The sequence below is a fragment of the Eubalaena glacialis genome, chromosome 2, assembly GCF_028564815.1.
Source record: "Eubalaena glacialis isolate mEubGla1 chromosome 2, mEubGla1.1.hap2.+ XY, whole genome shotgun sequence".
Taxonomy (NCBI): domain Eukaryota; kingdom Metazoa; phylum Chordata; class Mammalia; order Artiodactyla; family Balaenidae; genus Eubalaena; species Eubalaena glacialis.
The window spans coordinates 24835997-24849432 of record NC_083717.1 but is presented as its reverse complement, the minus strand read 5'-3'; the positions used below and the strand labels follow the sequence as shown (position 1 = coordinate 24849432).

At 46.6% G+C, this 13436-nt stretch overlaps 1 protein-coding gene across 6 annotated transcripts in view; it reads right to left on the bottom strand.

Annotated features, from left to right (window-relative positions):
• The window catches only part of SFMBT2 (Scm like with four mbt domains 2), a 222258-nt gene that overhangs the window by 25956 nt on the left and 182866 nt on the right, over nt 1-13436 (bottom strand). For all 6 annotated transcript variants that reach the window (XM_061179566.1, XM_061179563.1, XM_061179568.1 and 3 more), the window contains one exon: nt 11227-11366. In XM_061179566.1, the coding sequence (XP_061035549.1) occupies nt 11227-11366 (140 nt within the window). The remainder of the gene's footprint in view (nt 1-11226; nt 11367-13436) is intronic.

Below are 13436 nucleotides of genomic sequence, written 5' to 3'. Positions count from 1 at the left end.
CAATAAACTGGCATAAGAGTGCTTTGAGTATCTCAAGGAGGAAATTAGCGCTAGAGCAATGCCTCACTGGATTTCCTAGGCTTCATGAGATGTTTATTGGGAACACGCTTCTACACAGAAGTCCCCACAGTATATTATAACAGAGAAGCAACAGCCTTTGTAAAGTTGGACAGATATGGGATGGGATCCCAGGTCCATCCCTTAGAAGCTAATCAAGCTTAGGCAAAATGCTTAATTGACTTTCCTCATCTGTATAATGGGGGCGCTGCCATTTACCTGGTTCACAATGAAGGGGGTCAGAACTTGTCACCTCAAAATATGCCACTTTGGCATAGGATTAATTTTGCCCTGACACAACTGAGAAACAGCAGACACAGCAGGAACTCTCTGCCCTCCCCCTTTCTGCCTAAAACACTGTGAAAGTGTCCCCCTCCCCGCTCTTGGACCAGGAGGAAAACAACCCTTGTCACTGGAGAAACAAAGATGGCCCAGAGATGACTCTGCACAAACAAATCTTACTAGGAAAAAAAACCCCTTATCTTCTGTTAGATTCCCGCATATACTTAACAGTCCTCGGAGCCCAGACCCCTTTCCCTTTGTCTGATCACCTCTCCACAATGTACTGTCTTTTATTAAAATGGTATGTAAAAATCTCAAGCCTAATGGCTTCTTTGGTTTTTAATTTCTTTTCTGTTTTCATTTCTTTCAACCCTTTTCTCCTGTTAATCTGTCTTTTGTCAGTTTAATTTACAGCCCCTACCCACTGAACCTAAGAGGGTAGAGGAAAAGATTTTCTCCCCTGTAATAAGGATGTTATGAGAAATAAAGGAGGTAACAGCTCGGCATATAAAAAATGTTTAAGGGAGCCCTCTTCTTGATATCCAAGCAGTCCTCATCCACCCACAAAATAAACTCTCCCTGAGCCTTCATCTCTCTATTCTCATTGGCCTGTATTTATGTTTCAGTCTCGCACCTTCGCAAAATAAGTCTCCTTAGAAGCTCCTGACTTTCTTGCTACTGCCTCTTCTTCAGAACCCAACTTCTCAAAAAAAAAAAAAAAAAGTTCTATACTTTTAAATTCTTCATCTTCAATTCTCAACCCACCCGAATCTGGCTTCTCCTCCAACCAGTGCACAAAACTGAAGGGCACCGATGACCTAATTCTCAAATCCAATTTGCGCTCCCATCTCTCTGAACCTCCGAGGACTCCGAAAGTGCATTCCACGGCCCCATCCTGCTGCGCCTCTCGTTCTCCTACCTCTGCTCCATCAGGCGCAAAAGTTTGTTCAGCAAACGGTGAGTGAGTCAGTTACAGGAGAAGAGAGAAGGGTCATCAGAGGGAGGAAGAGACAAATAGAACAGAGCGTAGGTGGTGTCGGCAGGGGAAGAAGCAAACAGCGCCAAGCGTCTGGTACCCGGGGGCCCCTCGGGTACAGTGAATGCGTGTCTCCTTCTCTTGCCCCTGCCCTTTCAGGTACAAGGTCAGCACTCAAAGGATTCCGTAAATCGATGGGATTTTTTTCTGTTCACTTCGTGAAATCACGGAATTCCGTTATTTCCTTTCACATGCACGATCGTGAAAACTTCTCCCCAAACACCGAAAGTAACTAAGATCGTTTCCAACCTCAACTATATCATATGATTAAAGTTATAACAATGTTGAAAGTGCAGGAAACCACTTAATAGGAAAATTAGTTCTCTGAGTGTTAAAATTAGAAAACACTTCAGAACGCAAATATGAGCTCCCACAGCTCAGGTTGGGCTAACTTAATGGAAAGAAGACAGGTTCCTGACCTCAAAGGTTTGTCATCTGTTGAATTCTAGTGGCCAGGGGGGGAGATGTCTCTTTAGGGCAAACGTTTAGAGAGAGACTGGCCCACAGGGAAACAGGAAGGAGGATATTCTCTCTCTGACGAAGTCAGAAGAAGGATCTGGATGCAAAGGAGCCCCCCTCACATGTTTACTGTTACAGCAGACCTTTCTGCTCTGCAGTCTATCCAAGAGCCACAGTTACAATAATTAGCTTTTTATAGAAATCGGGACCATCAAAGGCCCTCACGGGCCTCAAAGATGATTTCTTTCAATTTCAAAATCAGATGAAATGGAGATAATTTTATGAATGGTTTTTTTTAAATAATAAAATGATAAAAAATTTCTCTTGCCTAACCAGCAATTTCTCCATCAGTAGGGCTTCGCCAGGTGGATGGGATACATAAAGTGCGAGAGGACCAAAATGAGACAAGACTCTGATGTGAGCACCTGCGCTGTTGATACAATTAGAGGCCCGGCGAGTTGCAGAGCAGACAGACAAGCAGAGTTTTATTTTTGTAACTAGATTTAAATGGAGAATATTAATTAAAACACGTCTCCAAACCCAAAAAAGGAGTTTGGGTTTCAGACGAACTGTAGCAGCTGTGCTGCTTCTTTTCCTAGAGTGAAGTCACATTTATCCTACACCCCCCCAGAGGTCCACAGTGTATCAATGGAGTACGCAGCACTTCTTCTTAAACGCTCACAAAAGTAAATGCCACCAAAAACTGAAAATAAAGGAAGATGTTCTCGTAAGAGAAAAGAGGAACCAGCAGGGTCTTTCCTTCTCTGCAGCGCAAACGTAACCTTCTAAGAAGCCAGAGGAAAGCACGAAACAAGCTTGGAAAAGAAAATAAGACTTTTCCAAGTTATTTACCCTTAAACGTAGGTGTTTTCGTTCAGTCTCCTGAATAACTGACTGCTCTGGGCACGTCCCCAAAATTAATGCAACTGCTGCATCTAATACACCCCAAAATATTATCTAATAATCACTATGCTCATCTCTCCTTTGGTTATTAGTTACAAAAATTGTAATAAGAACAGTAATAATCTGACATGTTTTCCCAGGTGGACTCTATTGCTTGGGCTGAAACTGCCCTCTACCTTTGTTTCGATTCTTCACAGAAGGCTCACCTCCCCTGGACAACCCCCCACCCGGAGAGCAGGCCCTTCCCCCCCAGGCTCAAAGGCAAGGTCGGGGAGCCCAGCACTTCCCTGGTAGGCAGCCCCCTTCCCCGGCACCAAAGTACTCCCTACTTTATCACTTCAATTTGATTAAAAGACCACTCTCCAAAGAAGGCTATATTTTCAGGAATTATCCACTTCCCCCTGGAAGACCAACAGGAGAATCCCATCATACCCTGTACCTTCATTCAGCTTGGTCACCAGAAACGCAACACTCCTAGAACTTTCCTTCCGCCCAGAATCCCATTCCCATACGGCTCTGCACTTCCCCCTTGTCTGACCCAATCTCAAGCTCCTCGCTGCTTCCCAAACCCACCCATTATGCCCTCTGAGCTCATGATCCGTCAGCAGCAAAATGCCTTTATACTCTAGACTATTTTCCAGAGTATTCTTTTCCACCTGTGGTTTTCCCTTCTGCTATGGACTGAGTATGTCCCGCCAAATTGCTACGTTGAAGCGCTACCCTCCCCCATGTGATGGTACTGGGGGTGCGGCTTTGGGGTGGTTAAGTTTAGATGAGTTTGTGAGGATGGATCCTCCATGACGGGGCGCCCTTGTGAGCAGAGACCAGAGAGCTTGCCCTCCCTCTCAGATGCGGGGACACAGCAAGAAGGCGGCTGTGTGCAAAGCTTAGGAAGGGAGTCTCACCAACCTGCCCTCCTGATGGAGGACTTCCAGCCTCCAGATCCGTGAGAACCCACGTCTGCTCCCTAAGCCGCCCAGCTCAGTCCGTGGCACCTTGCTGGAGCAGCCCGAACTCACTAGACACGGCCCCTCTCCCACCTCATCCTCTCCTTCCTCTCCGCTGGACTGTCGCCCTCTGTGTGTGAACCGGGGGTAACATTTCCCATCTTAAAGGAGGAAAACCACTTTCTCTCTCCATCTCTCATCTTCCTTCGTTCACCTCACACTCCTCTGTTTCCATTTATAGTAAAACTCCTCAAGACACTCAAGACTCCCCTTTCTCTCCTTCAGCCCCTCAGGAACCCAATCCAATGGGGCTTCCCTGAAACAGGTCTTAGCAAGATCACCTGAGGTGCCGGCATTGCCAAGGAGCTGTTCTCAGATCTCCTCCTATTGGACCCCGTCAGCAGCTTGCAGTGCCGCCCAACACTCCCTCCTCCGCAGACACTGTCTATACTTACCCCCGGGACCCAGTCTCCCCTGATCCTTCCATGTCCCCAACTCAAATGACGGTGACCTCAGGGCCCGATCCTTGGACTGTCCTCTTCCACCTACATTCACACCAGGGCGCACCTGGCTGCAAACACCGTCCACGCGTTAGCAAACCCACGGTCACCAAGTGTATATTTCAGACCCACACACCCATCTCCACTTGGAGGTGCAGTGGACGGGCTTCAACTGCCCGAATCAGACAGATTTACTCTGTCCTACGGCTCTCTCTTCTCCTCGACTTCCCTCTCCTGACCGTCAAGGCCTCCGTGAATTCCGTTACTCTCACGGTCCACATCCAATTCACCAGGAAACCCTCCCTGTATCCAAAACGAATTTGTTTATTTGTTTACTGTCCCTCCCTCTAGAACCTAAGCCTCCGAGAAATCAGGGACTTCATTTTGTTTGTTGCTTTATTCATAGTAGCTACAACCATGCCTGGCAATAGGAGGTGCTCAATCAAGACTTTTCTGGAATTTGTTCAATGAATTTCAAGATGGGCACTGATATTGGATCAAATTATTCTGTACATCTAAAACTTAATGATTGATTCACTCCAAGAATTTATTTGGTACCATATGTTCTATGTCAATGGGGGCCCAGGAGGCAGCATTTGCCACTGATTTTCTTGCTACAGAATCCTACCCTACAGTACAATAAGAAAGTTCAGCAAAAGTATCTTACCTTCTTTACAGGCAAATCATAAAACCTTCACAACAAAAAAAACTTTGTACTTTTTTGCCAACCTTCCTGGACACTGTCTAGCTAATTCCTGAAACACACATTATGTATGTGCTATAGTTTATACCACCCACAGGCTCGGTACACTGTTCTCAATGGGTTAACGTTCAGCATAAGCTTAAAACAACAGCAACAAGAACACTGGAGAATACTCTCCAGAGGCACGTCTGCATCTCTGATTTTGCTGACTGACTTAACTGGATGTCACTTAGGCAAGACTTTTCCTCTTTCCAGTATAACCTGAAATGCCTAAGTCCTCCCCCCTGAGGCTCTGCGGGGGGGGGGACTGTCAACTCACCTGGGGGGCACATCTCCTGCTCACCTTGACTCCCCAGTTTCCAGCACAGTGCCCACCAGTACATGCTTATGACTCAGGAATTGCTTAGGACCCGACTAAATGGATGAATGGGATAGATGGATGGATGATGTTTCATTCTCTGCTGGCTTCCCAGAGCTGGGAGAGCATCTGATGCGGCCATGCACAGTAATAGCTGCTGAGTGTCAGATAACTGAATGAAAGACCCTGGGAAGGTGTGGATGGACAAAAAACAATACGGCTACACCCAGCAGTCCCCACGCCACTGACTTCTGCACTTTCTGAGGCTAAAGAGCTATGAAGACCACAGAAGCAGATTGAGGGAGAGAAAAATCTTACTCAATAAAGGTGAACATGCCTGGCTCCTTTGTGCCCTGGTGGCAACCCAATTAGTTACCCCAAACTCTGGCATCATCAGACCAGTACTCAGGGCTCTTAAGTCATTTCTGCAGTCACTGTTTGCAAAGTTAAACTAATCACAACCTACTCTCTTAAAAACCCAGGAAGGCTCAATGGGTCATGTCTAAACCTTTGCATCCCTGGACCAGATTGTGATGAAGAGTACCAAAGTGACTCTTTTAGGTACACTAGACATAGATAGATAGATAGATAGATAGATAACAATTAATGAATAGAAAGATGAAAGATGATGGATAGATGAATGGATGAATATGATATATACAGATAAATGATAGAAAGACAGATATAGACAGATGATGGATGGATGGGTAGGTGGGTAGGTGGGTGGAGTGAGGGGAGGATAGTGTAGGGTGGATGCGTGCACATGCGTGTCTGTATTTTACGAATCAGGAACAATTTTGCCCCTTTGGTGGAGCAGAAACTCTGTCTAGCCTCACTTATCCATCTAGCCCATCGTATTCAGACTGGCCCCTCAGTGTCAGGGTGAGTCAGAGGTCCCAAGCCTGGCAATCTCCACTAAGTCGGGCAGACAGTTGTGCTAGAGGGAAAGAAGCAACCAGGGAGGCTCATGGATCCAGAAAGTTTCCTGAGTGTCCAGGACTCATGTTGCTTTCTCCTAAGTTCCACATCAGAAAGAAAAGGCAATAAAAATCCAGTGCCATATTTTTTGCTTTTCCACAGAAAAGGCACAACCTGTCGATTTTCCCTCTATAAATGTTCATTTCCTAAACGGCTGAAACCCTGCTGCCCAAAGGCAGCAAGTGAAACACAGGTCACCCCTGCTGCTGAGGAGCAATTCCGTTAACACCCGTAGCTTCACGCATCGGAAGGTGATGTGGAAAATGGGAAAAAGGACTCCTATCGACTCCCCACCGAAAATGATACGTTTCTCTTTTTTGCTAAAAACAGAGGTTACACACCGCAAATAATTTAAACCAAATAATGTTTAAGAAAAACCCTGGGCTCCCCCCAAATCTCTGTAAGGCACGTGGGATTTTATCCTGGCAGGCTGCCTTCAAACCCATGGCCTCTAGAGTTGCTATGAAAACACAGACTCTCATTCTTCCTGAGCGGGTGTTTTCAGAGCCATTTCTGCCAGTAGGACCCGGTAGGTCGGTGTTCTCCCATCTCATTGTGTGTCTGCATTAGAAGCTGAACTTTCCATCGCAGGACACATGGACAGGAGTGAATACATCAGATGCCCCCCACCACCTCTTCCTCCTGCACTCACTAGCTCTCTCTCTCTCACACCGACACAGGCACACAACGCCTGCCTTACTGCACTGTAGACAAAGTCAATACCACAGACCTGGCCACTCACGAGCTTGCATAGAAAGCATGAAGCAGAAGTTCTTTGAATGCGTCTGTGAATGGCTGACAAGACTCTATCCCACGATGCTGATGATCTCAGAGGTGTGGGAGGCTTGGGATGCAAAACCTCCCAAGTTCCCCGAGGGCCCCCAGGGACCTGCAGTTTATTTGGGTTGGGGAGACCCTGGCGTTACTGGGGCAGGCGTGCATGGGAAAGTACTGGGGATAGAAAAGGACCGTCCTGGTTGGCGACGACCATCCTGATCTTGCGAGTTTCATTTATGACAAACACCATCACTTCCTGTCTGTCGTCACAGGGCCCACTCTCCCTGCGACTGCACCCGGGGGTCCCACAAAACGCCCCGGGGACCTGAGGGGCTGTGGATGGGCTCAACCTGCCCCCTCCCCTCCAGGCTACTCGCTGGGAGCCCCTTGTTCGAGGTGACTGGACCTGACTGGGCTCCTGCCTTAGAGGTTGCCTGCCCCCCTCCACCGCCCTCCTTCTGCAATCGAGGTCCCTACGCCCTCAACCCCACTCAAGCTCAGGACGCTCACTGCCCAGAAAGTGAACACGCGTTCCTCCTCCCGTTTGCCAGAAACTTCCTCCCCTCTGGTCCACCGCCCTCTCAGAGCTCAGAACCCCTCTCCAAAGGCCGGCTCCACATCCATGTCCACAGACCTTATGTACTTCTCGAAGAACCAGACAAAGGGAAAACAGCCATCACTCTACATTTTCCAAAGACAGAAAAACGTTTAACTACTAACACCCCTGATGGCCTGAAAAAGCGAACGTGCTCTGTGTTTGCTCCAATGCCCTCATTCTCTGTAAGGGAAATGCAATTTGAAACCATGCCCAGGTCCTGGGCTGAAGCAGGAGTATTAGCATAAACAGTGGCTTGGTGGGACTTACATTTTTCTTGCGCTCACGGAACTGAAGTGCTCGCTCTTTTTCTTTCTTTCTTTCCTGCCTCATGCATTTTCTGAACATCAGCAAAAAACGAGTTCCTGTCATCAGAAAACTGCTCTGGCCTAGCTTTTAAACTGGATGGCTGGCACCTATCAAGAGGACTGATCAGGGCTAACTACTGTTGAATTCTAAAAAAAATTATGTAGTAAAGTAAACTAGCCGAGCCCCAAAGAGAGACTGACCCTCAGGCCACCGTGTTTGTCAACAGGGCCCGCAGGTGGCCAAGGACCTCTCTGGAACCACTGGGACGTGGGTGTGAAACGGTCTTGCGGGGACTTTAAACAAGCGCATCCATTCACCAGGTTTTTGTGAGCTTCCCTGTCCCATCCTGAGCACCAGCAACAAAACCAGGCACAAATTCAGGCAGGTGACATGGCCATGGCAAGGTTGCCCTCAAGGGCTGAAAGCACTGGGGAAACTCAAGAGAGTCCATTAGGTCTAGGTGCTGTATTTTATACAGTGACAGATATCCCTACATGTAATCTGGGCTTGGTTTCTTCTTAGACCGAATCTACCATCTGCGGGATCTGTGGTCTGTGCCGACTTAAACGCACAGTAAGCGCTCACTTGTCTAGGGGTAGTGTTCCAGCCGCCCCCACTCTCCGAGGCATCGGCCCTGGCAGTAAGAAGGGCCTCTGGGCATCGAGCTTGCTGAGCTGACTCTTGGGAAGGTCTCACGGGGTCTTCCTTAACCTTCCCCACCTGGAAATAACCTCTGCTGAAGCTGAACATCCTCACGGTTCTATTAAAGGGCTCTATGGTGAGTAGGAGCTCAATAAATAAAGTTTAGTCGATTGATAGAAGTTGACTTAAATTTGTTAGCTGATTTCCCAGCCTGAGGGAGTAAAGGCGGCAAACCTAAAAGGAACTGGGGACGTTAGAGGCTGACCCAGTGAGCAGCATGGTGAGAAATGGCACCAAGAAGAGAGAACGCTCAGGAGCGGATGCGGAACTCAGTGTGTCTTCGTTCGCGTGTGTTCACTGGGTATCAGCTACGTGCTCGACGTTGTATTGTAACAGCATGATACAAAGGGCAGATGTTAATAATGGTGGGTCCTGAGTCATTTAGAAATTAATTATATTTACCATCCTTGAAGCAAACTTTGGATTAACCGTTAATAATTTTGGATTGTTGGATATTTTGATTTCTGTACTTATCGGTTCCCAGAAAGAATATGAGTGATCCAGAGTTCACTGCACTAAGTGAGCAAATTCTCTTTCTCAGTGTGCGTGTTAGGGATATGTAAATAGAGTTGCTGATATCTTCCCCTTTCATCCTACAGCAACAAAAGTGGTGTCAACAGATAAAGAGCTCTACCTTGGTAATTCAGTCTTATATCTGGGGCTGGAAGGTGAGTTTAAAAGAAGTGATCCTTATTTATGTGGGGTTTTCGTGTTCTTTACAAAGGATGATGTCTCTGGGCTCACCCTGCAGGGGAGGGCTCCTCGTCTCCTGCCTACCCTGTAAACAGTCAGATGGAAAGAATAAATATTATGGGCCAAGCTGGGGCCCTACACCATGTCTTGGCTGCTGGCTGGAGCTCACTCCCCAGCATCCCCGATGGCCTTCGAGAGGGGCTGCCCCACCCCCTCCTCGGCCACCATCTCCCTTTAACTTCTCATCAATGGGATCCACTCGCCACTCAGGCTGGACGCCAGTCTTGCACTGCTTGATTTTAGAACGTAAAGCATGAAGGTGATAGATCTCAAGAAAAGCAAGTCTAAATAAGGACACAGGCAAAGCGCCCAGGACGGGGTCCTGGCCCGCAGGAGACTCTGGATTCGAATTTCTGCACTTTCCATGCCTGTCCCTATGGTCCTCATATTTAAGGTGCTGCAAGCATTCCTTCCTGTTTTCCTTGCTGTGATCCCACCAATGCTCCAGGCTTCCCAGATGCTTTATCTGTCCCCTGGAGCAGGCTGCCCCCTTCCCCCACCCCACAGGCCGTACAGGAAGCCCCCGAGATCTCCAAGCCCCTGAGCCCACCCTGAGATACTGACTACCCTGAAGATGCTATTGGCTTGTCCGTCCCTCCCATGACTGAAAGCTCAGGACGGGCAGGAAGCACCTGCTATGCATCTTCTACGTCAAATTCGTCTGAGTAAATAACAACAGCAGTAGCCTGGTCCCTTTCTTACAGGGTTGCTTCTCAACTGTAACCCCAATTTTTTCTCTAAAACAGACTTTTTTCCGAAATATGAGAAAGTCTTTAACTGCTAATACTGCTGATGGCCTGAAAAGGTAAACGCATTCTGGCTTTGCTGCAATGATCTCCTCCTCTTTGGGCAAAATGAAATGTGAAATCTCACAGGGGCTCTCGCAAGGCGGGAACTGCACGGGCGCGGTGTCACCTGGGCTCCAGTCACCCACAGCTTCAGCCCCATATCCCTCAGGACGCCAGGGAAGCCGTTCCCAGGCAGCCCCTCTCCTCCATCCTGCCTCCTGCTGAGGCAGAAGGCCAGCCAGATTTCTCATTTTCTCTTTTCAAAACATAACATACTCTTTTATACCAGTGAATTTTACACCTATACGTAAGGACCAATGCCGTCCTCCAGCCACACGTGACCACCCTGAACTCCACCGGTGCAGCCTTATCTGTACTGTGCACTCAAGGCGCCATCACTTTGCCTACTTCAGATCAAGTGTCACATCCAGAGATCCATCACATCCCCCCCTGCGCCCAGACCACACGCTCTGGTCTCCACCAAGCCTTCACCCGACTGTACGTCTCACTTAGAATTATGTCATCTCCCAAATGGGCAGCGGGCAGGGGGTGTTTATTTCTTGACCTGGTACTTGCTGCTGTGCCTGGCTCCCAGAAGTTGCCGAACACACATCTGTTCAATGGATAAACGGACGGATAAATGGATAACTGTATCGTTGTGCCCAAGGAATTAAAACACATGGTATAATTAACTCATCATGGTATAATTTGATGTTTGGGGGGTGCTTTTTTGTCACAAAAAACAGGAATGTACCTAAACAAAGGCTCAAAATCGGCCATCTTTTTAAACAGAAAAGCCATGATTCACAAAAGACTTTACTCAAATGTAGAGCAGCGTTTCCCTGACTCGGGGTGGAAGGCATATCCCTCCCACTAGACAGGGAGTGTTTCCGGGGCAGGAACACCATTTCTATCTTTGTACCACCAGCCTCCAGCCCGCAGGACTGAGAGGAAAGAGGTGCTTGGTACATGTTGCCTGAATGGACTCAAATTCCTATGACCCCCTTCCTTCAGGGATTGTGCCCACGTGGCCACCACCCCGTGAAAACCAGTCCCCTGTGGCTGTGGGTGTACTTTACCTCTTTAAGGACCAGCACACATTTGCCTGGTCCCACCGACTGAGGCAGCTCTGCGATCCTCCCCTTGTTGAGGTAGGGGCCCGAGAAACACCTGTGGTTGATGAAAAGCTGAGGACAGCAGTACTTCCCGTTGACGGTACCTGCAGGGAAGAGAAACACAGTTGATGCTTTCGGACCGGAGAAACCTGCTTAACCCACTGTGTTGGCAAAACTACCCAGAGGTGCACTGTGTCTTCATATCAGAAAGTTTTACATCCACAGTAATATCTTAGGAATCCTGATTATTTTTTTCTACCATATAAATGAACCTTTCTGTTTATTATGCAGGATTCAAAACACACACACAAAACACAAAAAATAAGACAATGACAACTAAGGTATCCTCCAACGTAGCTTAAAGAGAAAAACAGCAGTTACACATCTAAGTTCCCCTGTGTAACCTACCCCAGGAAATCCCGCACCCAACCCCCCAGAAAGAACCCACTACCCTGAAGCTGGCATTTACCATTCCCATGAGAGTCTAGAAACTTTACCACACAACATATATGTGTATCCACAAACAAGTCAGGATACTTAGGTTATTTTTAAAATATTCCATAAAGGTTTTCTGCAACATTTTGTCAGTTCAACATGAGGTTTCTGAGATCCACCCAAATGGGTAAATGTATATCCAGAAAATTCATTCACTTTTCACTTTGTGTAGTATTCCACTGTGTGAATATAACACAACTGAATTTTCTATTCTCTTACTGATGGACATTTAGTTGTTTCTACTTTTAAAATATTACCTATGGTGCTTTAATGAACACAACTGTGAAAATCCACTCCTGCTTACGGACAAGAGATTCTTCCAGGTCTACAACAAGGGGTGGAACTCCTCAGCCACTGGGTCTGTGTATCCTGTTTTACTAGAATTGGCCAAGCTATTCACCACAGGGACCCAGATTACACTCAAATAAGCACTGCCCAGTTCCTGTTTTTTTTTTCAACTGAAATATAGTTGATTTACAATGTTGTGTTAGTTTCGGGTATACAACACAGTGATTCAGTCATACATATATATGTATGTATCTATATTCTTTCTCAGATTCTTTTCCCTTATATGTTATTACCAAATACTGAGTAGAGTTCCCTGTGCTATACAGTAGGTGCTTGTTGGTTATCTATTTTGTATATAATCATGTGTATCTGTTCATCTTTGCCCCACACCCAGGCCAACCCTAGGTGTGGTCAAGCTTCCTCATTTTGCCAGTCCATGGATGTGAAATGAGCCTCCCAGGGGCTTAACTCTGCATCTTCCTCATTAGCCTTTCTACTTATAAAGCAAAAGGGCAAGGTGCTGATCTAATTGTGTCTCAAGCTGCCACGGGGAAAAAGCAGAACAACTAAATGGTGAGGTATCCCTGTCATCACTGGGATGCGTCCTGATGTCCACACACGCGGACTGCGGTCACACAGCCAGCTGACACTCATCCTCTCCTGTTCCACTGTTCCAAGTCAAGCTGCACTAACAGTATAAAACTTTCTTTCTCTATAAAAACTTGTTATTCATTTGGGATGGTGATTTGACAGTCTGGGAAGCTTTGTTCTCACAGGACTTCAACTGAGAACCAACAGGTAAGGAGGGAGACATGTTATTTTTCTGGGAATGAAACAGAAGGAGTAAAATAACAATTACCAACTCTGAAAGATGACATGGTTCTTTTAAAACCATTCTGAAGCTTGAATTTTATACAACAGGCAAAAAAAAAAAAAAAAGTCCATAGCTGCATTTGCAAGGAAATTTGGGGATAGGATTACTCTGCCCAGACCTTTACGAAAAAACAACCTTAGTAAGTCTACTCACAAGACTGCTCTCTTTACTACAAAGAAAACTTTGCCTAATAGGATTTTTCCACGGTATATAGGTTTTAATCCTGGAATTCAGAACAGGCTTCGTTTTGGCTGGAAAATAGAATTCTTAATCAAATATATTACTTAATGTACAAACATGTCTATAATCAGATTTGTGGTCAAAGGGTAATTCACGTCTGTGTTTTTAAAGGTTACTGTAAGATGCAGGACTTTATACATTAAAACACATATACTGTTCCCAACCAGCTATTCAAACAGAGAGTTTTAGGGAACAATTCAAAAGCCCACAGGGACTTAAGGATTAAACACTAGTGTAAACATGCAAGTGCAACTGGCATACGATGTCCAAAAAGAAA